General features: G+C 40.7%; 2 protein-coding genes across 6 annotated transcripts in view; both read right to left on the reverse strand.

Annotated features, from left to right (window-relative positions):
- OXSM (3-oxoacyl-ACP synthase, mitochondrial) overlaps nt 1-27,976 on the reverse strand; it is a 488,173-nt gene that overhangs the window by 316,694 nt on the left and 143,503 nt on the right. The window lies entirely within an intron of this gene.
- The window catches only part of RARB (retinoic acid receptor beta), a 770,770-nt gene that overhangs the window by 119,732 nt on the left and 623,062 nt on the right, over nt 1-27,976 (reverse strand). For all 5 annotated transcript variants that reach the window (XM_050779494.1, XM_050779495.1, XM_050779496.1 and 2 more), the window contains one exon: nt 17,555-17,703. In XM_050779494.1, coding sequence (XP_050635451.1) covers nt 17,555-17,703 — 149 coding nt within the window. The remainder of the gene's footprint in view (nt 1-17,554; nt 17,704-27,976) is intronic.

A 27,976-nucleotide genomic window follows, 5' to 3' on the forward strand; every position in this document is an offset into this window, starting at 1 on the left:
CATGCACAGGAATAACTCTCCCCAAAAGGAATAAATAACTATTTTGGCAACGAGCACCCTGAAAACACAAGGACTGGAACAGCTCACATTAGAGCCCACATTTGGTAAAAATAAAAAATTCACTCAGTGGCCTAGAATCAATATGAGAATAATGATATGATCTGATGCAACCAGGAGAAAGTAGGGGGCCTGAACTTGAGACCACTCCCTGAGAGATCAGCTTGCGGTCTGTTTCCATAATGCTGGCAGAGCCAGGTTTCACATGGGCCTTCTGATTTCTTCTTTTTCTCCCTGTGTCCATAGACGTCATGTCGATACTAAGGGCACTGCATTTTTCTCAGTTACCAGGAAAGCCAGAACGCATTCACAGCAGCTTAAAGGTGGGTGGTAGCCACATGTCCATCTGCCATTTAACTCAGTGAGTGTGTGCCCTGAAGTAGGGCAAGATGGGTGGTGGGAACCCACAGCTCCCTCAGCCTGTCTCAGTTCCCATCTGCTTTTCAGAATGAGCCACTAGTCTTCCGAGGGCATAGAGATGCATATTTTTCCTACAACAGGCTCTTAAGAACAAGCCACCTGCTTCATCTGGCATCTAACTGAAGAAAGAGCCTGTGATTCAAAACTAAACTCAGTCTGCAGCAGCTTGGATTTTCCAAAGATGGCCACAATAATAACTCCTTCCCAGATGCTCTTTTAAAGTGACTATGGCACGATCCCAACGAAAGGAGGGCTTATGTCCCCTCCTCTTGTATCTGGATGGATCTGTGGCTGCTTTAACCAATAGAATTTGACAGAAGGAACACTATGGGACTTCCAAGGCTAGGAAATAAAAGGCCACGTGGCTCCTATCTTGTCCTCTGCAACCCTAGTTTTTGGACCTCTGAGCCACCATGTAATAGGTCGAACAACTCTGAGACTGCCATTTTGTAAGGAGGCCCAAGCCATATCAAGAAGCTACTTGCATTGATGCTCCAGTTAGCAGCTCTAGCTGAGGACTTAGCAGGCAACACCAATTACCAGACCTATAACTGAAGACAACTCCAATATCTACCGGACCCTGAGTTACTCCCAGATGTTGACTGTCATCAGCTGGGCCCCAGAGAGCAGGAAGCAAAGACAAATCATCCCCACTATGCTTCCATAAATTCATGACCCACAGTCTGTGAGCCAAATAAAAAAGTTTTATGCCATTAAGATTTGTGATGGTTTGTTATACAGCAATGGTAACTGGGACACGCTTTGGGTGATTTAAGGGTCATTTTAACCATATACGATATTTAACTCATATGCTTATTCTAGAGGTTAAACCCTGAGGGAGAAGAGATTCCACTCTCTGTCTTACTTACATAATAGAGCTGTTATTAAAAGGAGATATTGCATATGTATTGCATATGTCCTCAGTAAACTGCAGTATACAAGTACTTGTAGTAATTATAGGATTTATCACTTCAAAATGAACAGAAGGCGTCTGTTATTTCACTGTTGTATATGACAAATAGGGAAAGACCAATATTTGAAACCCAAAACCAGTTCAACTTGGGGCTAAGAAGTAACCTTAATAATTGATAAGTTCAACCATTGTGTAAAGGAAATAGTCACCCTTGGCAGACACCAAAAAGCCATCTCATCAGCTGGCAAACTGAGCCCAAATGTTGTTCTTGAGTCACCTACCCCATGCCCAAAAGCAGGATGACAATAGGCAACTAGGAAGAGACAGCAAGACAGATGGGGCGGACACCTCTGCATACCTCTGAGTGCTCAGATGAGCATTTACTTTCCTAGAAATAAAAATGAAATGAATAAAGGATGCCTATTGACATTTTCATTCTTCCTTTCTGATCTGTTAAGACATACTTGGCCAACATTATCCTAAACGTCTCCATTTGCCCTATAGCTATTGTCCTGTGATAACTTGGATCGAGTACAAATGTGCTCTAATCCTGTGTTTTCTCCCACCTCTTCTGTATACTATTTATTATTGATTCATTCAACAAACATTTATTGAGTGCCTACATCATGCCAAGATTTGTTGTGGGTGCTGAGAATACGGAAGTGAACAAGACTTACAAAGTTCCTATTCTCATAGCACTTACACACTGGTGGGAGAGAAAAACAGTGACTAAGTAAACTATTCATGAAAGAGTTTCAAATAGTAATCAGTACCACAATGAAAGTTCCACTACAGGAAACTTGCAACCTCAGGATGGCTGCCAGCACTTCTACTCCAGGGAAGACTCAACAGGCCACAGTGGGAAAAATGGTGATTATACAGAATGGGACAGTTGTAGGCCCACGACTGGGTCTCTCACATAAAGACAAGGATAGCAGGTGCCCTTTAACTGCTTGGGGAGGTCCCAGAAAGGCAGGGGAGACTATGGAAAGATAAAATGAAAGATACGTTATGATCATATTCAGTTTGGAGAGAGGCAATTTGGGGTGTAACACAAACTTTTTTGCCTAAATCTACCCTATAAACTATGCTTAAGAAACTTTTAAAAGGCTTCTGCAGAGAATGGAGTGTAAAAATAGAAGGCACAGCCAAATAAGAGTATCTCTACTCAAAAGGTTTTACATAAACCACTTATTAAGGGCCCAGAAGAGTTTGACATTGCTGGGGAGGGGACGCTTTATCCAGTGCATGTAAATGCAGCTGTGCAAAACAAGTATACTGAGAACCACATGGTTATGGCAAAACAAACAATAGTTGTAATTCTTGGAGCAGAAGGAAGGAGTAAACATTGGCAACTGCCCATTCTCCTAGACACACGGTATGCTTGCATTTTCATCTATTCCATTTGGATTAGGTGAGGCCAAGAGAACTGCTTTAGTCAATGAATTGTGAGTGGGAATGATGTGTGTGAGATTCAGTAGAAAGATGCCAGTGCAAGTGGGCGATTCTCCATTGTTCTCCTTCCCCTTAATGCGAGAGCCAGTGATTTTCTAAACGGAGGTGACTCCATCAGTCTTGGTCCCTGAGTGAAGGTAACATGGAGTAGAACTATCTATCCAAAATGGACACATGGTGCGAGTGACAAATAAATAACTATTGTTTTAAGTCATTGTAATTTTAGATTTGTTCCTGCAGCATAACCTGGACTTACCATGACTAAAATTGGAAGAGTTAGGGCCTCAATTGTGAACGGAAGAAAGGATGTTACAGTGAGAGTAACAAATGCCAGATTCATATCCAGCAGGAGTAATAGCACTGCAGAGCCGAGGAGACCAATCTTGAAGGCTACTTTAAAACGTTATTGGTCAGTGTGGATATGGCAGAGGACTTCCATGAGAGGAGAGGTGACTTGGGTTCCAGCAAAGATTCAGAAACAAAGATTTACCCACATCCATTGACTGTGCACCCCAGATGGCTTGAAGAAAAAGAAGCAAGTGTCACAAAATATCAAGCCCAAAAATTTATCTAAGTTATTTTTTCTTTCCTATATAAATTCTGTTTTATATATCCTTACAGGAATGTCAGCTTTATTATTTAAAATAAGTTACTAAAACACTAAATACTTAAGAGTAATATACTGTAACATAACTTATCTACAGTGATTTTTTGCAGGGGATCCCCTGCTTTGTTATGTGGCTAATAGCTTATCCACCCTGACATAATTCAGGTAAACATTTACTTCCTTGGAGGTCACTATTACCATCCCTCATCCAATGCTCATATTTCTGATAGTGTATGTAGTGGAAAACAGGAATAGTCTTTCTGAGGCCCAGAGCTCCTAAGAAATAAGACGGATAAAAATAATCAAATAATAAAGGAATATCTGATCTAGACTCAGTAATTCAAAAATACTCTTTTAGGTATCTTAAACCACGAAGTCTGGGACATCAATCCTGTGAACTCTCTAACAGCAAACATCATACATGTGAGCATAGCAAAAAAATGCCTTCGGGCGGGGCGCGGTGGCTCAGGCCTGTAATCCCAGCACTTAGGGAGGCCGAGGTGGGCGGATCACGAGGTCAGGAGATTGAGACCATCCTGGCTAACACGGTGAAACCCCCGTCTCTATTAAAAATACAAAAAATTAGCCGGGCGTGCTGAGGGGCACCTGTAGTCTCAGCTACTTGGGAGGTTGAGGCAGGAGAATGGCGTGAACCCGGGAGGCGGAGCTTGCAGTGAGCTGAGATTGCACCACTGCACTCCAGCCTGGGCGACAGAGCAGACGCCATCTCAAAAAAAAAAAAAAGAAATGCCCTCATTATGAGTTTGGGTTTAAAACCAAATATATTCAGTGAGGACAGTAAGACCCATTTATGATTTGTAATGTAATTCATAATTTTGCACAGATCCTACCTGCCACAAATACTTATAGAAAAAAATGGTATCTGTATGTATATTGTGCACAACATGAGACTCAAAGTTTTGGCCAACAGGCAAGAATTAGCACCAAACATGCATTTAAGTAGGGCATACTTTCCACCTAATTCTTAAAGCAGAAAATGATAATTTAAGAGCAAAATACAACTGAATTAGAAATTATACATTTAATTTCCTTCTAGGGAAATAACCAGAATGAGCAGAGTCACTTAATTTCTGATACCCTCTTTCTACATTTTGGTACCGGAATGAAAACTTTCATACTTTTTATCACAGCTCAACACAACAAACACACTAAAAGATATTCAAGCATTTCAGCATAATGTTTTTGATGAAATCATGAGCATGACAAACCGTAGAGCCAAACAGAATAAATGTCATCAAACAATATCTTATGGAGTATGGGGACTGTAAACTGGCTTAGGGTGCCAGCCGGCTGAAGGAACACCTAATGAGCAGGATGACTCTGGAAACTGAAAAATAAAAAATATACCACTCTCTCATGCTATTATTCTGAATTTATTTATGTTAATGAGCAATGATACACATAAATGAGAGCAGCAGCTTTCAAAAGTATTTCTTATTGAAAATATGACCATAATCCCAAAGTCCCCAGATATAGCATAGCTCACGTACGATTTGAGTACAATACAGAGAAGTAAGATCCAAACAAAAATTCTTATTTCCTTGAGGAACAGTCAGATGATCCCTACTGGGTTTGACTAATAAGGATAATTTTCCTGACGTGGGGGACTTTCCAGGGCTGTATGAATGGTGATGTTGTGTACTTAGAATTGCTGCTATTTTCAGATTCAAAAGCACAGCGGAGAATTAACATTGCGTGGTCATTCTAGTTTTCCCAAATTTGTTTAACCATGAAAATCCTTTATAAAACCATGGTATTCTCCCCATCGCTGACCTACCTCAGAGTTTTCTACCGCTCATTATTTTAAGGCTCACAGAACCTGAGAAGTACATTTTACACGCTCCAGTTCAGAGTTGCAGCCAACGTAAAGGTTTTTCTTTTTCTTTTTTTTTTTTCCCCTCCCAGACATAGAAAATACCTCCATAGAAGCAGAATTGAGAGGGTCACCAAAGATTCTGTTTTCTTCTTATTGAAATATTTACTTTGCAAATCCACCAATCTCTGTTATAAATGAAACATTACATGAAGTCCTGAGAGGGAGGAGGAGCCCATGTTAAAACACAAGGCCCGCCTCAGAAACACTTGAGAACAAGTTAAGAAGTGACATTCACTGTATATATGCCTTCTCATACATCTTGACACCCGTGAAAAGGAAGCAGACACCCTGGCAGACGGGCCACCTTGACTGTACTGACAAGTTCGGTGACAAGCTTTATAAAAACAGTTCTACCTTGTACATTTATAAAGCCTGCACTTTGCTGCTTTTGAAATAAAACAAAACCAACCCCAACAAAAATGCCCCAGGCAACAGTGCTGGCCATGGAACTGGTGCCAGAAATCCAGGCAGGACGCTGCTAGCAAAGGAATGTCATCTTTTCAATATGGAACAAGAAACAAGGCTCTAATGGGGCCAGCCTGCCAGAACCCCAGCTTTTCCCCTTCACCCCAGACAATGCTAGCTTTGTACAGGCAGAGATGCACACAGAGTTTTATTCCTCTCTCTTTTTTTTTTCAGGGATGAGTTCTAGGGTCCATAGAACAAAATTTTCCCTTCTGGTGTTGCTAATCCATATGACACATTTAATCTTCTTTTCTGAGGTGGAAAAATACTCAATAACAACAACAACAAAAAGACATCGTTCCTAAAAGGCACAAGAGAAATTCTAATCCCAAAGAAACTATTATGGTAGAAGAGAGTGACAAGAAGATATTGAGAGGGATGTGTGGTTTTCACGACATGAGCATTGTGTTGTGCTGGTATGACTGTGGCACTTAAGGACACATGTTTGATACAACAGGAGAACAGAAAACAACTGTTTCATCTGGTGTTCGTGGAGTGATCTGTTTCCAGAGCTAGAGAGCAAGAACTGGCTTTGTAGGTCCTAATGAGAGGCATATGTCAGTCTCCAGCAGCGTGCTTTTCAAAGGGATTTTCTGGGGTCATTTTGTCTGCGTGTGATTTTTGCCTCGTGTGATGACACTGGAATCTAACCCCTGATAAAGGCCTACCTCTATTGGGTAAGGATTTCCCAGTTTCTCAAAATGTCAAAGCTGAATGAACTAGGAATACGGGGATGTTTAGAATCATAGGCCTTGAAAAGATAGTTTGATAAGTTTCAGGGAAGCTTATAGAAATGTATTTAAGGAGGTTCCCAGAGTAACCATTTCAGTAACAGAATCGGATTATAAATCAAAACCACAGATGGTAGAAGCTGGTCTCATAAATTTTTAGTTTCCTCACCTGTGAAATGGAGGGGGAAACAATCGATTCCACCTACTTCTCTAACTATGATGAGGATCAAATAAAAAAAAACCTATGGCAGAAACTGTTAGCTCGTCACCAAATCCATGATTTCTTTCCATAAAAGTAGGTCTGTACCTGAGCACATGGCTAGACTACATCTCCAAGTTGACCTTGCAGTTGGTTTTGGTCACGTGTCCCATTCAAGCCAATGAGGTATGCCATTCCTGGCCGGGGCTTTTAAGAAGCAGGTGTACTGCCTCCCCCATGCTCTCTTTCCATTCTGGTAGCTAGAATAAGATGATGCTAAGAACCTAAGAGGATGACAAGCTGCAGCACTGGCAGGAGTCCTAATTACTGTGTGGAAGAGAGAAGGCTGCCAATCAGGAGCTGATGTGAGAAAGAAATTCTGTAGCAAACGTTGTACCTTGTGGGGTTTATTTTTACTTCAGCTAAGCCTGGCTTAATTTAATTCCATACATGAAAATGCATTAGAAACACTAAGGCTAGAGGAATGTAAGACATAAGACAGTTTTATTATTTCTGTGGTTTTACACAGGTACGTGGGTCAGGAGGGAGGCAACTGTAGAGAGCGGGAAGACCAAGGGCTCTGAGCCCTGCCCTGACAAAGAGAAGCTAGAGGGGGCTGATGAAGAAGGAAAGCCTTCCCAGGCAATTTCATTTCATATCACCTCTTTACAGGCGTCCACCCAGGAGAAGGAAATATGGAAAGCTCTCTAACTTTTCTAGTAAAAGGTGGAGAAAGAAAGAGGATAATTGCAATAATAACAGACTTTTAGTTTGTTATAACAAAAACAGCAAATGAAAGTGTTCTAGATATTTTCAAACAACAAACAAGCAAAGCAAGCATTTAAACAAGCATTCCTGAACATTTAACTATTAAAAAATTTATAAGTCCCTTAAAACCACCAAATTCAATAAACTATTTTTACCACGCCAACACAAGGAAAAAAAAAAAAAAGCGTTGCAGGCTAATTCAGAATTCACCCCTCCCTCCAACTTCCTGTTTATTCATACACCAGAAGAAAAAAAAAGGCAGATTTTTCGGCTTTTTCAATCCAAAATCAGTTCTCAATTTGTTAGAAGAAGAAAAGTGTTTTCTCCTTCAGTAGGATTACTAGGAAAAGCTAGATTGTCATTTCAGCTGTCTTGAGGTTCCTCGATATGGAGGTAGATTCTCTAAGTTGAGATTTTTCTTCTCTTTAAAGCACTAACAGCCCTCAGTACTCTTCCATTTCAGTATATCATTCCAGCCACTAGTTCTTAAGAGTTTGCCTAAAGATAGTATCAAAGAGAACATATCTTTTGCAATGAAGGTTAACTGAGGTAGAAGGCAGAAATTACTAAGAAATGAGCTAGACTTTGGTCACCAAAGACCTTGTCCTGCTTATAAATAATTCCATGAATGTTTACATGAAGGTATCATCTCAAGCCCTATGTAATTAGATGCAATTCATTATATAATTAGATAAAATGTATGAAATTAATATACTGTTTGCACTATTATGCAATTATGTCTTATTACACGTTATTTATAACTACACTAATTGCTGTATAATTAGATATAACTTACGATAAAAGCACATACGCATTAACGTCCTACTACGTGCCTCCCTAGCACTGTGCAAAGCCCTAGTAATAAGGCTGTGACAAGAGAGACCTGCCCAGCCCTCCTGGAGTTTATAGCTGACATTAAACTAATGACTTGGTAATAATGACTTAATTTCAATTGTGTTAAATGCTACAAAGGAGAACAATAGCAAATGTAAAAGAGGGGGACCTAACCTGGGGGTTCCAAAGGAAGGCTTCTCTGAGGAAATGCTATTTAATGAGTCCTTTTGAATGTCTTTAATATCCTACGGATCCCTAGTTGTTTACATAGGGTTATGCAAAATAAATGTTAACAGAATGGATAGATTTCCATTTTTCCACGTAACTCTACATAGGCAATTTAATTCTGAGCCCTCTTGCCTTCCAGCCCCAACTTCAACTTTTGCCTGGAACACTCCTCTCCCCTTCCTCATCTGGAAAATGCTTATACATCTATAAAATCACATCTTCTATAAAAGCTTTCCATGAATGTGTCAGAGGGATCCGAGGCTCCTTCTCTGTGCCCATCAACCCCTTAGCTACAATTGTCACAGCGCATGCCACACTGTTTCCTTGCTCATTCGTTCATCCATCCAACGAATATTTACCATTTACCTGTAATCAAGGAGCTTCGCTTTAAAATGCATTTTAAAACTTTTTTTTTTTTCCTTCTTGTTCTCAGCCTTAAAACGTACTTAAAACTTTTTGTTTCCCTCCCTTCCCACTAGACAAGCTCTTGTACTACTAGCTTATCTAATTAGACACTTACTTAGAAGTTTCCGGAGCTAATTTTAAAACAAACCAGGTATGGAGACCCAGCTGTGAAACTGCAAAGATTACCTCACAAGGGTTAGTCTATAACCCGGGCATTGCTGAAATGACGACAGGCTACGCTCCAGGTGGACCGTGACTCAAGACGGCCTCTGGGACAGAACACGCAGACCTTGCACCCAGCACCACTCCCACATGCCCCCACCCCTGCTCCACGTTCCCCTTTTTAAGACCCTCTCCACAGCCTAAAGTTTGGAATGGTCTTTTACAGACTTGAGCCTGGTCATTCCCCAAAGGCCAGAATTTAAATCCTTTTACCACACCTCGCTTCTCATGTTTTCTGCCTCCAAGCAGCTAGCAGCTGGACTTGAGCCAGTTACATCCCTATTATTGGACAGGCCTGGTTCTGTGTATTTTTTAGGCACCGGGATACAGCATTGGAAAGAAAATACACACAAAACTTTCATTTCTATATCCTGGAGCCTGTCTCATGGAAGGTACTTAATAAATGTCTGATGAATGAATCAGGGAACACATAAATCCTCCACGGTTGGCAGATTATAACAACAGGGAACAGAGAGCCGCTTTTCGGGTCTATGAGGGAATCTACTCTGTGTCATCCAATATCGTAATGAACTTTATGGCAGGTTTCATAATTCATTTTAGCTATCACATGTGGCACACGGAGTGTCCTGTTTTTGCTATTGTCTTGGGTATGTTATTTTGTTCTTCGGGATCCATACTGTAGCAAACCCCTGAAACAGAAGCAACTATCAGGGTGAGGAAAGCTAAAAATATTCTCCAAAGCGAGCATCATGTTCATGTTTATCCACTCCAATTAAAAACAACAATGTGGTTTTAAATGGCCTTGGTCAAATAAAATCATTAAGCTCATTTAAAGTATTTAATAGAAGTTCTAAAATTAAGTGCAGACATCCATCTTCCTGATTGCAAAACTTTCTGTGACTGAACATTCTGCTTGCTGTCCGCCAGGAAAACCCAGCCCAGCAGCCGAACGCTGTCATGGAGATGAGGGCCTCCCTCTCTTCAGAGGCTAGCAAAACAAAGGCAGATGAGAAAAATGGACAAAATTAGCCCTGAGGGACTGAGGGGGCTAGTGGAGTTTAAACTCTTAAAAGACTGCTTTAAATAGAAGGCTACCAATGTGACCTTCAGCAAGCATTTCCTCTGCGCCCTTGTGGAGAAGACACGCCATCACGGCTGTGCCAGGCCTCGCCCTGGGGCCTTCTGCAGGACAGGCTGGATCGTGGCCCCCAAAGGTTGGCTTAGGGATAGGAAGTTTCCACCCATCAAAGGCAAAATGTAGAGAACAAGGACAAAGCTGCATCTGGGAACATGCCCACGTGTGGGTTCTGCCGGCTAACTGTCTCTTGTTGGGACGGACAGACTGCCTTGTAAGCGCTTCCTTCTTAAATTTTTTGTTGCAGAGATGTCATTTCTTTTACGAAATGATCAAGACAATATGTTTTTTTAAAAATATGCCCCTATCTGTTAGTTTTAAATTTGGTGGCCTATGAAACCCCCACACTAGACCATAACACACCACTGCTTCAGACCTTCTGTCTTAGGGTGGCTGAAGCAGTGGGGTGTTTTCTAACAGGAAAAGCATTTGAATCCCAGCTCTAGCAAAGGCTAGCTGTGTGTCCTTGGCCAAGTTCCTTAACCACTCTGACCCTCTGTGACCTCATCTATAAAAATGTGGGTCACGGAGCCTACCTTGCAGAGCTGTTGTGAGAAGTAAACACACTATGGTTAAAAAAAAAAAAAATGCCCAAATGCCTGGTATACAGAAGGCACCCAACAAGCGTCGTTTTCTCCTTCCCTCTACTCCACATTTGGACGTGCAAACACTGGAGACCTCTCACTCCACATAACCAAGCCCTAACAAGAAATCAGTGCCATTACTGGGTTCACTACTTTTATGTCTGTATTTGGCATGGGACTCAGTTCAAACTTGTGGATTTGCTTTCATTTTACTGATAGGCTAAGGCCCAGAGAAGTCAATGGACATAGCCAGGAGAAGTAGAAATGGTCTGAGAATCCAAGTGTTTGGTTTCTGACCTAAAATGCTTTCTCTCTATGACTCACACTGCTGGTTCCTTCTCAGCCATGAGATCCCACCTGACCCCCATCACATCAGGCCTCTTTGACCCCTGTGAAATAGAATACCCCTAAATTATTCTTTATCAGACCGTTCTGTTTATTGTCTTCCAAATTTGAATTGTTTATCATCTGTCCCTTGTATGAGACACTAAATTCCATAAAGAACTTTGTCATGTTCACTGTTGTATCTCCAGCACCCGGCACAGGGCCTGAAACTTAGTAGGTATTCAACAAATATATGCTTAAGGATGAATGATTGGTGAATAGGGTTGTCAGAAGAGACTTACCCATCAAACTAGGGAATAATAGAAGATAGTATGTAATCAAATGAAAGCTCTGGTAGCCCCTCCCTTTTGCAAGGTGACTTTGTCACTTCTCCCCTCAGGAGGTAAAGTCCATTTCTTCATCCACAGAATCCAAGCTTAGTCATGTAACTCATTTGGTCAAGAGGATATTAGCAAATGTGATGCAAGCAGAGGTTGAAGAGTGTTTGAGCACGGTTATTGTCTTCTCTTACTGATGAGAACCCATTCACCATGTGAAGAAGACTCGGCTAGGCTAATGGTGAGCAACGACATGGGGAGAGGATCTGGTCATCCTGCCAAGGCCCCAGACATGTGAGTGAGACCATCCTAGACCACCTGGCCCAAGCCAAGTCATCCAAGACAAGAAGACCTGTCCAGAATGATAATGAATAATAAATGTCTATTGTTTTAAGACATTAAGCATTTGAGTTATTTGTTAAGCAGAAGAAGCTAACTGATATAACAGCATAGAATATGTTCCAGAAACCTCAAGGTGCAATGCCAGGCATTTCTGGAGGTAGCTCAATTACATGGATATTTCTAATTTCTCTGATTTTGGATGACGGGAAAGTGGGAGTTGAGTGTGAAAGGAAGGCTGGAGGAATGACCAGACATGGCTGAAAGCTTCTAAGGCATGGAGCCCCGGGCAGGTGGATGTGAACTTCTTTTAGCAGTGTGGAAGTGGAGCAGCAGACCCAGGCCCACAGCCCAGCAAAACCAGCTGGCTTGCCACTTTTGGCATGAGAGCCTTGGGACACCAGCTTCTGAGTTTTAGAAGTTGTAAGAAGAGTAACATCATCAAGGGCTAAATCTGGTCCACTGCTTTTGTAAATAAAGTTTTATTGAAACATAGCCATGCCCATTTTTTTTACATATTAGCTACAGCACCTTTCATGCTACAATGACAGAGTTGAATAATGGCAGCAAAGACCACATGGCCCTCAAAGCCTAAAATATTTACTACCTGACTCTTTGCAGAAACAATTTGGCAACCCCTGTACTAGGGTAATCCAGGGAGGCTCCATGGCATAGTTGCGTCTTAACCTGAGCCTTGAAGGAAAGAGGCAGTGTTATTTCGGTAGAAAAGAATGGAAAACTGCAGAAAGAACACTACAAGAAGAGTACTAAGATTATAACTGATGTTATATCACCGTGTGCAAAAGTCATTATAACTTAATGATAAAACAAACAATAGACTGGGAGCAGTGGCTCACACCTGTAATCCCAGCATTTTGGTAGGCCTAGGTGGGTGGATCACCTGAGGCTGGGAGTTCGAGACCAGCCTGACCAACATGGAGAAATCCCATCTCTACTAAAAATACAAAATTAGCCGGGTGGGGTCGCACATGCTTGTAAAGCCTGTAATACCAGCTCCTCAGGAGGCTGAGGCAGGAGAATTGCTTGAACCTGGGAGGCGGAGGTTGCAGTGAGCCTAGATCACGCCACTGCACTCTAGCCTGGGCAACAAGAGTGAAACTCCATCTCAAAAAAAAAAAAAAAATCAAAACAATAACTAAGCATGTATGTGCCACTTAGTACCTATCACTTAGTATGTGCTAGGTACTATTCTATATGCTTTATACATGGTAAAAACATTTTATCCTCACAACAATACCATGAGGTAGGTAATATCGCCCCCATTTTTCCAGATGAGAAAAAGAGAGAGTTGCACCAAGCTAGTAAGTAACCTGGCTAGAATTCAAATCCCAGCATTCTCACTCTAGACTTCACATTCTTCAAAAGCTATAAAAATGGAAATGGAAAATATGATTAAGGCCAAAATTTTGCATTAAATTTTAGCTATGAGCAATAAGACTGTTTTCCAAAGACATTATTTTGTCCTATTATTTTCTTTTTAATATTGCTTTTTTTTTTATACTGTTAAACATTCTTGGCTAACCACACTGCACATTCATTTTGTGTGCTCTTTGTCCCCTACACAAAAACTGCCATTGCTCAGCTGGAAACCCCCTAAACGGGGCATCCCTACCGTGTGTCTAGTGGTTATGCTGCCATGGTAATGCTGTGTCAATATAGCAGCCACTGACCATTCCCAGAGATGGACCACACCCATTTGTTGAATTCTGACCACCATCATATGGCTGCAGCAGAGGCTGAGACTGTCACCCGGTCCCCAGGAGGACGGAAAGTTCTCTTCCCCAAATAATAGTCAATTAGGTCATCCTGGGTATGACAGGCAGAAGCCACTGTAGGCATTACTTCTTGAAGATACACCAGGCTCTGGGAGTCCTACTTTAGAGCAGAGGTTCTCAGCTTACAGTAGTAATCTTTGATTTCCAGCCAAAGGTTGGGCCAGTTTCTACAGGTCAACCAGGGGCCTGTGGTGCATCTGCTGGTATCCTAAAATGATATCACACACTGGGCCCATAGTAAATATCAAATGAAATACAGGCAGAATTCAAGAAGAAAAGTTGCTTCTGGATTCATTACCTTATTATATCACAAGGGAGAGATTCCTAAGAGATAGTTTCCAAAAGGATTAACCTTTTACAGATTACTAGATAATAACCTTTTCTAGAGGGTATTTTGGCAATCTGATTCAAAGGCCTTAAAAATATACAAAGCTACTGATCTAAAAATTCCACTTATACTAATTTATCCTTAGGAAATTTTGATCCTAAGGAAATTTTCAGAGATATCCCTAAAGGCCATACATTAAAGTGTTATTTATAATTGAAAAACACTGTAAGCACCTTAATTAACTAGTTAAATAAATTTTGACATAACCATAAACTACTATATTAATTGTATAACCATAAAAGCTATGCAGTTGCTTAAATTTGGGTCATAAAATATTATTAAAGATTAAGTTACAACCAGTATACAACACAAAATTTCATTTTTCTGAAACAATAACAATACGCATATACTTACAGAAAAGCTGAGTTTTACAGGGGTTCTCTCCCAGGGTAGGATCATGGTTGTTTTAATTTTCTATTTTGATACAATAAATTCTATACTGTATTGATAATTTTTTAAAATGACAATAAAATTATATTTAATTTTTTTAAAGTTATATTTCTTTTTCTTTGGCTGTTACATTTTACTGGTACCTCCTCCTGCTTCTCAGTTCTGTGAATTCTGTCACTCTATTTTCCCAGCAAGCTTAAATGTAGACCAAGTCTTTCTCAATGACCAGGGAGAAGGGCAATCCACCCACAATATAAAAAGTATCAAATTCAACTGGTTGCCGAACTCACCTGACCTTATTGGGTTTATAGCTCTGTTAACAAGATACACCATAATATGACTCTGTATCACTTAACTGAGTTTATCAAAGTTGTTTGTGCTGGTATGGGTTTTGTTTTTATTGGTTTTTTTCCTAAAAAGAGTCAGAATCCCAAACTAAGGTCAGATAACTCACTGACCATAAGCTGATTAAAGCAGTTTGTTCCATACAGATCGTGAAACAGCTTCATATGCAGCTCCTAGTATGTGCCACAGAGACACGTTGGATAATGATGAGAGCAGGTAAGCTGAATTACAGCAGACCTCATTCAGATTTCTGGACATGAGATGACTTAACATTTTTCAGAAATAAAGAAGTATCTTTTCATTTACTTTTCAAATAAACATTAGAAAATGATTTATTTATATATTGCACAACAAGTGGACAAAATGAACTAGCTATTCCCCTGAAACCTTTCCAAATCTCAGGATAAATTTAAGTAGGTTCCGCTAGGGGTTACTAATAATAAAGCAATAATTGAATGAACAAATGTCTTGCTTTTTAGTCAGTTGCCAACTGGTTGCCCATATAACCGACTACCATGTCAGAATCTACTGGAGAAAAGAGAATTGCCATAAAATAGCACAATCCCAGAGGCAGAGAGATCTTCCTAAGCCTTTAATGAATTTCCCAAAACTGGCCTTACCTTATTATAGTAATAAACCATAATAAATATATTTCAATGATTTGAAAAGACAGGAAAAACTCACAAAATTACTTTGAGGGGTTGAGTGACATTTATGCATTTGTTCAGTCTTTAAGCACCCACTATATGCCAGACTGTGTGTGACATGCTGGGCAGTGGAGCAGGGTCCCCATCCACCTTGCGTTCATAGGCAATCAGACATGCAGTACAGTCGTCTAATTACAAAAATGACACCCATTCCCCCGGCCCCTCCACATCTAGATCACTTATTACTTTGAAGCTCTGCCCATTAAGAAATTGAGTGGGGCTGGATGCGGTGACGCACACCTGTATTCCCCGCACTTTGGGAGGCCAAGGTGGGAGGATCACTTGAGCCCAGGAATTCAAGACCAGCCTGGGCAACATACGTGAGACCCCCATCTCTACAAAAAAGTTTTCTCAAGTTGACAGATTAGTTTTATTTTATTTAAAAGAAGAACAAAAGTTGAGTTTATGTTCCTACCTACTGAGTCTAGGCTGACCTTACGACTTGCTTTGCCCAATAGTGTGGCAGAAGCGGTAATGAGATGCTTCTTAGCCTAAGCCTCTGGAGACCTTACGTGCTTTTGTTCTGTCTTCTGGAACCCTGCCTCTGTGAACAAGCCAGGGCCAGCCTGATGGAAATGAGGGATCACATGGAGGAGAGCTGAGTCTCTCCACCCCACAGTCAGCACCCCCAGAAGCAGAGCCAACTAGCTAACCTACAACTGCCCAGAGATACATGGTGGAGCCTAGCCAAGTCCAGATGAACCATGCAGATGAGTCTGGCTGAAACTGCTGACCCACAGAATTGCAGGCTAAATAAAGAATTGTTGTCTTAAGCCATTTCGTTTTAGGATGGTTTGTTATACAACAGTGCCTAACCAATATATACAGTTTAGTGCTAACTCTGATAAGCCAAATATAAAATGCCATGGAGTACCTGTAACATTATTCCAACATGTTAACAATTACAAATGAATCATGCAATTTAGATGTATAAACAACAGATCTCAACAATCATCCAGAGAGGACTTAAAGAAGTTATATATCTAGGGAAGGGCTAGTTCAAGACAGCCATAGTTCCTTTGAGAAATTTGTTATGGATGAGTTAGTTATATTTGCCTTTGAAGTCATTGTTTCTTTTCTTTCTTGAAAATAAGAAGCTCTTTCACTCAATTAAGACTGTTGGACTTGATAACAATTGTCTTGCTTGATTCAAGGCAGCCATATACTATTCCCTGACACATGTTCAGCCTCCAGTATTCTGTAGGCAGGAATTTTAAATCCAGCTCCCCTTAATTTATGACACACATACAGTAGCAAGTCCCTACAGGCTGAAAATCAAACTGTAATTCAAAGGCCACAGAGCTGAGGAAAACAGCCAGGAGATAAATCCCAGTTTCAACCTTGGATTCCCTGCAAGTTGATTCAGTGGACTGTCAGTCATATTCAAAAATAAAATAAAACTACAGACACCAGATGGCACGTTCTAAAGAGAAACAGAATGATACTTCTCAAGATTCTTCCAACCAGTTCTTTGTTTTTGTTTGTTTGTTTTTTGAGACAAAGTCTCGTTCTGTTGTCCAGGTTGCAATGCAGTGGTGTGATCTTGGCTGGCTGCAACCTCTGCTTCCCGGTTTCAAGTGATTCTCATGTCTCAGCCTCCTAAGTAGCTGGGACTAGAAGCACCAGTCACCCACGCCTGGCTAATTTTTGTATTTTTAGTAGAGATGAGGCTTTGTCATGTTGGCCAGGCTGGCCTCAAACTCCTAACCTCAAGTGATCGCTCACCTTGGCCTCCCAAAGTGCTGGGATTACAGGCATGAGCCATCACACCTGGCCTAGCCAGTTCTTATCATCTAAAAAGAATTGTTATGTGGGGGATTTTAAGGGCCTTAAAACCTTTGACCCTAATCAGTCATTTACAGAAGTTTCTGAATTTTAAACCAAAGATCTATAAGGAAGTAATAAAAACCACCGAATATAACTGAATTCACCACACTGATGGGAGGTGATGTTACACATCCAGCCCATTTCTGGAACTGGGTAGGTCACCTCCAGAAAGTACAAGGAGAATGACAGTTCATCAGGTACAGAGGTGTGAACACTCACCTTACATCCCTCACAGGCGCTGACCCCATAGTGGTACCCTGATGATTTGTCCTGGCAGACGAAGCAGGGTTTGTACACTCGAGGGGGAGGAAGTGGAGATGGGGGGCTTGGGACGAGTTCCTCAGAGCTGGTGCTCTGTGTTTCAATTGCTATAATAGAGATGGGGTAGAGGGAGAAAAAAGAGAAGATGTATTTTAGTTCATTACTTTTTTCAACAGTGAATTCATATGCTTCTGCCCCAAATTCAGCAATAACACTAGCAGGGATGAGCTCAGAAAAACAGCTGTCATTGTAGGCCCAGCAGTGGTGACACTGACATTGATGTGGTGCTCTACGGTTTACAAAGCAGTCTCATACATCTCTCGCTTGTAGTCCACAGCTCACACAGCACTGTGAGGGCCATGGTTTTTATCACAATTTTACCCACAACAGAAACAGAAACTCAGAGGAAGGAAGCAACTTGTCTAAGATCAACAGAGCAGTAGTAGAGCCAAGACACAAATTCAGATAATCATACTACAAACCCCAGTAGCTTCTGATTTGTGTAGAGTCTCAAATGACTTGACCTTGTTGCTCACTTAACCAAAAGTAAATTTCCTTTGGGCCGGGCGCGGTCGCTCACACCTGTAATCCTAGCACTTTGGGAGGCTGAGGCAGGTGGATCACCTGAGGTCAGGAGTTTGAGACCAGCCTGGCCAGCATGATGAAACCCCATCTCTACTAAAAATACAAAAATTAGCCAGGTGTGGTGGTGTGCACCTGTAATCCCAGCTACTCAGGAGGCTGAGGCAGGAGAATCACTTGAACCCAGAAGGCAGAGGTTGCAGTGAGCTGAAATCCTGCCATTGAACTCCAGCCTGGGCAACAGAGCAAGACTCTGACTCAAAAAATAAATTAAATTAAAATTTTTAAATTTTCCTTTGGACAAATGAAGAAAATGCCCAAATTATTCATTCAACAAGTGTATTTAGCATGATGCCGCCATAACTGATCTTCATTAATAACAATATGGGTAAGACCCTTGCTACTCAAAGAAGGCTCCTTGGGCCAACATGCATCAGCATCACTTAAGATCTTATTAGAAAAATAGTATCAGGTCCCAGCTCAGGCCTATGGAATCTGAAATCTGCATTTTGATGAAATCCCCAGATGACTAAATGTACAATTAATGTTTGAGAAGCAGTAGGTTAAACCTAATGATGACACAGAGTGGTGCAATTCACTTTTAAGTCATGTTACTCTTTAATCTAGATTTTAAAAAACATAATCCTCTATACTGTTATGTAATCACCCAAATTCCATGGGAAATGGGAGTTCACAAAATATAAGAACGGGGTGTTCTCCTACCCCTAATTCTCCAGAGTTGTACTCAGAATCAAAGCAAGAACTGGCTCTACTTGTATCACAGGTAAACATGCTCATAAAATAAGATGGAAATCAGGAAGGGGAATTAAAGTGGTTAAATGACGTTCCAGAATCCTCTAGTCTCCAAATTGCTTTTCAATACACAGTATAGTTCCCAGAATATAAAGTTTCCAGTTGCCCTACTGCTTATAATCTCCCAGAGTAGATATTCTCCTGACTGGATTATCCTGTGGGCAAGCTTTTAGCAAGTCAGGTCGACTCTACCCACTACGCTTACTGTTAATCCATCCCCATATCACTATGCTGCTACCACACCATGCTAGTAGTCCACCATCACCTCTCACAACTGCTGCAATAGCTTCTTCATTGATCGCTTCATGCCCCTTCTTCCTACCTAGGGTCTAGTCTTCAAACAAGCAGTCAAGATAGTTGTTCAAACGTTAAAATCCATTTCTTTCACTTGCCTATCTAAAGCCCTCCAATAGTCACCAATCAGATCAAAGTCAGACTCCTTAGTATGTTCTACAAGGCTTTTAATCACATGGCCTTTTAGCAGCATCATTGCCTTCAGTGAGTTCCCTAATTTATTGAGTTCTATATAATTGACATCTATTCTGTCTTCTGAATAGGCCAAGCTCTCATACCAACTGAGGCTATTGCAATAACTATTTGTCCTTTCTGGAAATTCTTAGACCTTCAAATATCTGGTTGTTTTTCATTTCTTAGATCTCAAAGCAAATGTTTCCTTCCCAGAGATGACTTCTGTCATTAAAATGCCCCTCTCCTCTCCATTCCTGGTCACTCTGTCTCACTATTTTATTTCCATAAAACCCTAATCAGTGTTCAAATTTTAGATGTCTGTATATAATTTTATATTCTACATCTGCCACCCCCCATACTCTGAATGTTGAGTTTCAGAAGGCAAAGAAACTCATCTGCATTATATACACCTGTGTTCCAGGACTAGACGAGGTCCTGGCACATGGCAGATAATCAACCAGTATTTATCGAATTAGTGCATGAACTTTTTCCTTTTCCTTTTTCTTCCTCATTTTGAGCACTAAGTGCCCCCTCTAAGTTGTTAAATGAGAAAATTAAACCAAATAGCTCTTATACTCCTTTGCTTCCTTAAAAAAGTAATTAATTAGCCCTTTGGAACAGAATCAACTATAATTATAGTATTTTCATAATTCAGAAGAATCTTGGAATGAATTCATTTGAGTAGTGCAGGTCCTAGTAGATAAATCTATTATAGTCTTTACTGGTTAGAACCGAGGTATCTAGGATGAAGATAGCAATCTTGAGTATGTTATTTCTGGCAGATAGGAAGCCCTTACTTTGAATAAGTTGGCACAGTGGTAGCAACTGTTTTATAGAAGGGTTGGCATCCGAGATGTCACTAAATCTTATCAGCTATTAAGCAGTAGATGCAAAAGCCTTCTTCACACGGAACTAATCAGCTTCACTGAAAGCAAATCAAGAAAACACTATTTGCTAAAATTACAAAACAATGTATCACTCTTTGTTAAAAATCTAAGAAAAAATACACACGGAATCACCCACAATCTTTTCACTGTGTACGACCTTCCAGAATTTTTTTCTATGCACATAAATGTTTCGAGTTTGTCTACTAATGTGGAATTATACTGAGATTGCTGGGGACTTTGTTTAACCTATGATGTCATCGATTTATTTCCTTGTCGATAAATATTTTTCACAGAAAACATTCCATTGTGATGAACATCTTTGTAGCTAATCTCAGCACATCTTTATTTCCTTCAAATACACTACTGAAGTGCATTTATCAGATCAAAAGTTATTTTATAAATATTTTGTTTTTAATGCATGTTGATAAACTGACTTCTAGAAAGGCTGTGTGGATTTACACCCCTGATATTAACATAAGTGATCCCCGCCCCAGATGCCTCTCAGACCTTTTGGAGTGGTTTGATTTGTGTGCTTCTACTTCCATCCATGTGCTTCAACAACTGACAGAGTCATGTCATCACCACTACGATCAGTCTCCCACTGAGTTCTTCACAGAAGGAAGGTGGGGAGGGGTGTGTTTTAAGGTCCTACTCACTCGTGTAGAACAGCTAATCTGGCTTGTCTAGGAAAGTTGTAAATAGAATTCTGGTGGGGCTGGAATCAGCTGTCAGAGCTATGCCCTGAATTTCAAAAGTGGGTAGTAATTTTCATAAATATGCCACTTCAAACACATGCACTGAAGGGAGTCCACCATTTCATCTTCCCAAAGAAAGGAAACAAAATTGTGCATAATTTAATACCCAAAAAACTTGGGGCAAAGCACACAAAAAAACGTGAAGTCTACTGGATGTTAAAGATCCCAAAACATTTTGTGAAGATTGGATCTTTTCCTATGGATAAGAGTCATTTATAACAAATGAATGAATCCAGAAGGCTTTTCCTGAACAGTTGCCATGAATGAAAATGTTCTGTTGTAAGTAATCAATAGTGAGAGCCCTGGACTTTTATTTAGGTTGTGGTGATTTCACCAGAAATTCTAGGAACTTTCTCATATGAGTACAATAGATTCTCAGACTGTTCATGTGTTCAATCATTTGTTTGGCTGAGTGACATAACATGCCAGGCATTGCGCTATACGCTATGGACAGTGATAGTATATAATCCCTTATCCTCGACAAATTTGGCCTAATGGAGAATAAACCAACAATTACAATACAGTGGGTTCCAAACTTGGCTGCACACTAGAACTAGCTGGGGAGCTTTTAAACGTCCTAATGACCAAGTTGTATCCCAGATCTATCATGCCAGAATGTCTGAGAATGGAGCTAGGAATTGCCCTTTTTAAAGAATATTCTCTTTTAGTTGACTGTAAGATTTAAAACAGCAAAACAAAACAAAAAATAAAAATAATAAAAGATATTCCCAGGTGAATCCAAACTGAAGTAGTTTGGGAACCACTAACATAATGCCAGAGAGAACTACAGGCCTTATTTATCCCGGGAGAAATCAAGGGAGCCTTCCAAGAGGAAGTGACCAGGCTATATTTTTAAAGGATAAATTGGTTTTTTCTACTATTTTTATAATTTGAATCCCACAAATGCCATAAATGAACATAATTTGAATGCTACAAATGCCACAAAAACAGAAAGGGAAAAGTGTTATGTACGATCCCAAACAAAATCATCTTTGGAAAAATTTTCCCACCGGTAGTAAAAAATTAAGTATTTGACTATATATATTCAAATATCACCCTCAAAATTGATGGTCAGTGGTCTTTTATTTCCTCTATGTGGCCTATAACACTGAGAACAACGCAAGGAAAAAAAAACATTTTCAGTGGTATAGTCCATCAGATCACCAAAGCTTGCCTCAGGCGAACACGTCAAGACAAGTTCGAGAATTACAACCAGGATATGGCATCGATATAAAAGATTTGTACTTTAATGCAATCTCTTGCCTTTTTGGTAAGGTAGCAAAAACATACTTTGCCAAAGTTTCTTAGAGCTCCTTTTCTTTTTCTGCCTTCCTCCACTACCACCCCCCCAAAGAAAGTCAGTGAGAAACCAGCAGGGGGACAGCCCATGGCTTTCCTTTTACCAGTCATTTTTGGTATTTAAGGTAGATACAGAGTGCTCAGCCATTGATCTGTTCACTGTCATCCTGCTTAAATCAATAATCTATTAGTCCCTTTAAATTAGAGTTAGATTCATCAAAATACCCTTGAGAGGCCTCAAACATTTTGTTCCTTATTCCAGGCAAGCACAATCAGTCTATGGAATGATAAAATTTTTGCTCGAAAACTCTGCCGGCTCAGCAGACAATGTGTTCTGTATTAGCTCATTCAGCGATCTCAGGCAGGCCAAAAAAGCAGTTTTTAGACTTCCCAGGGGGGAAAAGAGGCTTGTGTCATTCAATAAAACAACTACACTGCAGCCATCCTGATGTGATTTCAGTTTGGAGAAGCAGTCTTTGAGGAATAATTCGGATCTGCTTTTTGTCTCCTGCTTTTATTTATTTCCTTGCCTACTTATGGACTTACTCAGTTCTGTTTGCTGATTGAATGCCCAACAAGCAGCAGCCTCCAATGTGGCATCCAAACTGCTAACCAGATGGGCTGCCCTGCTTCGTCAGGGAATGGGCAAGTCAGAGGAACTTCTGTTACTCCGGTGAGATGGATGCTTGGCTCTGTGGGTCCCCGCCCAGAGCACAGTCAGCACCAGTGATGCTGAGAGGGCTGCTCTGAACTGCACACATGAGTGGAGACAGTGAGCCTCAGGGAAGATGAGAATGAACCAAACCTGCAGCGTCGTCGGAAGCTTCTAGCCCCTATTTTAGACCTCTCCACCCCCACAACATACAGATAACTATCAGTAAGGGAAGCAAAGCTAGAATCCCCTTCCTTGTATAATAAATTAGTCATGGGACTCATTTGCCTTTAAATCAATGTTCCTCGAAGTGTGGTCTGCAGCAGGAGAATTCTTGAGATTAGGGAGGACATTTGCTTTAAATTCGTGTTTTTCAGACTATCAATGGTGAAGCACCATTTCTTAGTCTTTCCCCCAATCCCTCATGGATTGATAAAATTCAATACAAATGAATCTCCAGGAAATAGGAGTCAAGGAAAAACAAAGACGTCCAAAGCACGAGCTCCAGCTTTTTTTTTTTTTTTTTTTTTTTTTTTAAATTTGATTTAACGGGCATAAAATAACCCTGTCAAATAGCTGCAAAAGTTTCAAAACACTTGCTCTCAATGTCTGAACTTCTCTCACTGCGGACGGGCACAGGTCTCCGGATTGCATTTTGAGAAACAGTCTTCTAAAAAGACTTCAAACTCAGAAGTTGTTTGCAGACAAAACAAAAACAAATCTAAACAAAATCTCCTCCAACTGGGATGGTACAAAAGCAGAATTCTCGAGTTCCCACTGTCGAAGCTTTCTTAAACACTGCCACGACTCTCAGGTTGATTCACTCCCAAAAGAAAAGAAATTAACATTGCTGCCTGTTAAGAGGACTTGGCACTTACGAATTTAACTCACCTGAGAAAACACAGTATAAATGTCCTTGTTGTTACAACACACCTGAGTGTCATTTAAACACACAGAAAGTCTTCGACAATAGCTCCCTTCACAATTCCTTACATGCTTGGCATTTTTCTAAAGGTTAGATTAAGTAGCAGATAACATTTTTAAGAGAGCTCAGTATACTTTTTTTTTTTTTCTTTGTGAGAGCTAATTTACGGCTGGCTAAACCATGTTGACAGATTTCAGGATTTTAGGTTGGGTCTGATTACAGGCAGGCAGGCAGGCATCATGCATTAGGAAAGCCCAGCCTTTTTTACTAGAACCTTCTATGATTAAGACAGTATTTTAATGCACTCTCTGGGCAGCTGAGCTTTAAAAGAAAAAGGAGTTGTAAAGCAAAAGACATTTCCTGCATGGCCCTAGGGGAATTTTGAGCCCAGAACTCCGAATCCCAGTGGAAGGGAGTAATTTCAGCTAATTAAGGGAGAAGAGCGAAGTTGGATTTGGTCAAAATGTTCGTTTGGACTTCATTTTTGTTGGCACCAAAGAAGGCCGATCTGGATTTTTTTCTCCCTTTTTCTGTGGATTCACTGCAGGGCTGCAAAGCCTACAGCTCACATACATTAGGGAGAGAGTCAAAGGAAACGCCAAAGTTCAACTAAAGTACAAGTAATTAGAACCAGATTCTCTGCTGTTTGCATGTGCGCATGCGTGTATGAATGTGTGTGTAGACATCTTATGAAAATGTAATTTACATGCATCCAAACACTTGGGGCACGGAAAGACTCCACACTGTTACTCACTTAATTTTTATGTCGCCTTTTCAGGAGAGGATCTGCTTTTAATCATGTTTCAGGAGAAACGGTTTCCACACACATGGGTTTTGCAAATCTGTGAATCGCATCCTGAAATTAGGTAATTGCCAAACAAGAAAAACTCTGCTTTGAAATCTTGCCTTACTCTGCTGCTGGCTTTGTTATTATTAAGCAGCTCCAAGATTAGTCCCGGGTTTGGGGTGGCCAGGGAGGGAGGAGGATGGGGAGTGAAGGAAAATATCATTGTGGGGCTTTGGCAGTCTTGACTCAGTAACCTGCCCGTGACCCTGAAGAAGTGTGTGTTTGCCCGGGTCATCAGGGATCCTGGCCGAGGGCTGGAGCTGGGTTGTGAGAAACCCTGCTTTTCTGACCACACATGCAACAGGTGCTGAACATAGGCAGGAGACAAAAGGAAAGGCTAGGGGAAAGATTTTGGTTTTGAGTCTTTAGTAAAGCCTTGCTCTGCAAAGTGTGGTCCTGGACCAGCAGCGTCAGCATCACCTGGAAACTTGTTAAAATGTAGAATCTTGGCCCGGCACAGTGGCTCACGCCTGTAATCCCAGCACTTAATCTGAGGCAGGCAGATCACCTGAGGTTGGGAGTTCAAGACCAGCCTGACCAAGATGGAGAAACCCCCGTCTCTACTAAAAATACAAAATTAGCTGGGCATGATGGCACATGCCTGTAATCCCTGCTACTTGGGAGGCTGAGGCAGGAGAACTGCTTGAACCCAGGGGGCGGAGGTTGCAGTGCCCTGAGATCATGCCATTGCACCCCAGCCTGCAAAACAAGAGTGAAACTCCATCTCAAAAAAAAAAAAAAAAAAAAAGGAGAATCTTGGCCCCACCCCAGAAATGCAGAATCAGAATAGGCATCCTAACAAAACCCCTTGATCATTTTTATGCACATCGATGTTTGAGACACCCTAACATAAAAAATGTCTTGTTATTGTCCTAACCTTCCTGTAATTCCATTTTGCTGAGTTAATTTAGCATCAGAACTCTGTCAACTTGCCCTTTGCACAGGTCCTTACTAAATACTCCGCCTTGTTAAGTACTTAATGCATTAAGATCTTCAGGCTCTGTGTGTTTATGCTCATCATAAACCAGAAGTCTCCGTTCACTCTCACAGAATTTTGGCAGTGGCTTTTAGTTGGCAGTGTGTTCAAAGTTGTACCAGAAGAGCCTGAACTAAATCGTAATTACTATTTACTGAGCGCCTACTGTGTTAGGGGCCATGCAAAGTGCTTAATAGACATTAGTTCATTTACTCCTTCCCCATACCATGTGGAGGAGAGGGAGAACTGCGCACCTTAGAATTAGGAAATGTAAAACACAACAATGCTTTCAGCCTTTATAAATGAGATTTACATGACTTAATATGTTTACTATTATCTCACCAAACCTCCCACCTTTTTAAATTCTCATTTTCCATCTCCCTGATTTATTTCCTAGGCTAGAAAGTTCACAGGGTTTGGTCTGGTCAGGCCCACTTACTCAAATTTGAGAACTGCAGAACTTTGTAATTCTCTTGCTTTTAACTCATGGTTATAACTTTCCAAACACTGATTCAATTCAAGATATGGTTAAATTTGATAAGATAGTTTGGGCCTTAGAAAGAGAGTAAGGCTCAGGACCCACTAATCACTCTGTATTGTAGCTATACCTGTCTGGGCTCATGGCCAGCAACAGAAGTTATTCCTGGGACTGGCTTTTACCATGGGAAGTGCTGTCATATTATCATAAGGTACCATGACACGTTCAACACCAACATTTCATTTTTATAATATGTGTTCTCACCACAAGGAGTATATTCAAAAATATCTCATAGGTTGTTTTGCATGACGTTTTAAACAGACGTTTTCTATCACTATTTTCTAGGACATACTAAGATAGCTTATGCCAGCGTTCAAATAAATCCTCTCTTACAGTCACTTAAGAGGCCAAAACATCTAACTGCTTATTAATGATCTGAACGTGGAGGCATCAGAAATGAAACTGCATTAAGTGAACAAATGCTAGAACAGGTCTCGGGAGTCACGTGTAGATGAAGCTAATTGCTTTGCAATATTGAGGTCCCCTGAAGAGTTTCTCTCAACATCAAGTGACTCAGTTCCATATTTCACTTCTATCGGGATTCCCATAATATTTACAAAAGGAACTATCACACTAATAAATGACATTATTTTATCTGATCAAATTTCCTGCACACAGGGTAGGTTAAAACGGAGCATTAACATGTATATCATTTCAGACATACACAGTCACATTCATTTCAGATACACACACACACACACATTCTTTGCGTATGTACTATATACCTATTTGAAAACCAAATTGGTACCAGCCTGACAGAAAACTAAAAGGGAAACGCTTGGAAGACAACAATGAAATTATGTTCTGTCACATACCTTGCCACTCCTCTAAGATGTAAGGAAGTTCAAGTGTGATCGATTACACTACAATTTAGACAGAACCCTCTTTTTCTTAATAAAATAATGCTTGGCTTACTCAAAATTTTGCTGCAAAGAAATTTTTCTGTTTTGTTTCTTACAGGTATGCACCATATGAACAGCCTCAAAATAACTTTGAAACCGATTTAATCCTCACTGTGTGGGTTTTCTTGTTCCTAAAAAGAAAGAAAATGCCATGAGCCTGCATAAAATTGTGTGGAGGAGGTGATGGGAAAGTGGTAAGCTTTGCTGCCAGGTGGACCTGAATTTGAATCTCTCTTCTGCCACTTACTAATGGCCATAGAGTTTCATTTCTCTGAGCCCTAGTGTTTCTTTGCTGAAAATGAAGATAATCCTGATTCCTGTTGGTAAACCAGAGACAACGTTTGCAATTTGCCTGACACACAGTAAGTGCTCAATAAATGATAACCAACGCTCACCTCCACCTTTCCCCTCCTCCCACAAACACATTTCCCTTCCACCTTCCTTAATCTAAAGCACAGTTTTTTGTTGTTGTTTTTTTTTTTTTTTTTTTTTCTGAGATGGAGTTTTGCTCTTGTCGTCCAAGCTGGAGTGCAATGGCGCGATCTCAGCTCACTGCAACCTCCGCCTCCTGGGTTCCAGAGATTCTCCTGCCTCAGCCTCCTGAGTAGTTGGAATTAACAGATGCGCGTCACCACGCCCAGTTAATTTTTTGTATTTTTAGTGGAAACTGGGTTTCACAATGTTAGCCAGGCTGGTCTCAAACTCCTGACCTCAGGTGATCTGCCTGTCTTGGCCT

This window comes from Macaca thibetana, chromosome 2, assembly GCF_024542745.1.
Source record: "Macaca thibetana thibetana isolate TM-01 chromosome 2, ASM2454274v1, whole genome shotgun sequence".
In the NCBI taxonomy this organism is placed as follows: Eukaryota; Metazoa; Chordata; class Mammalia; order Primates; family Cercopithecidae; genus Macaca; species Macaca thibetana.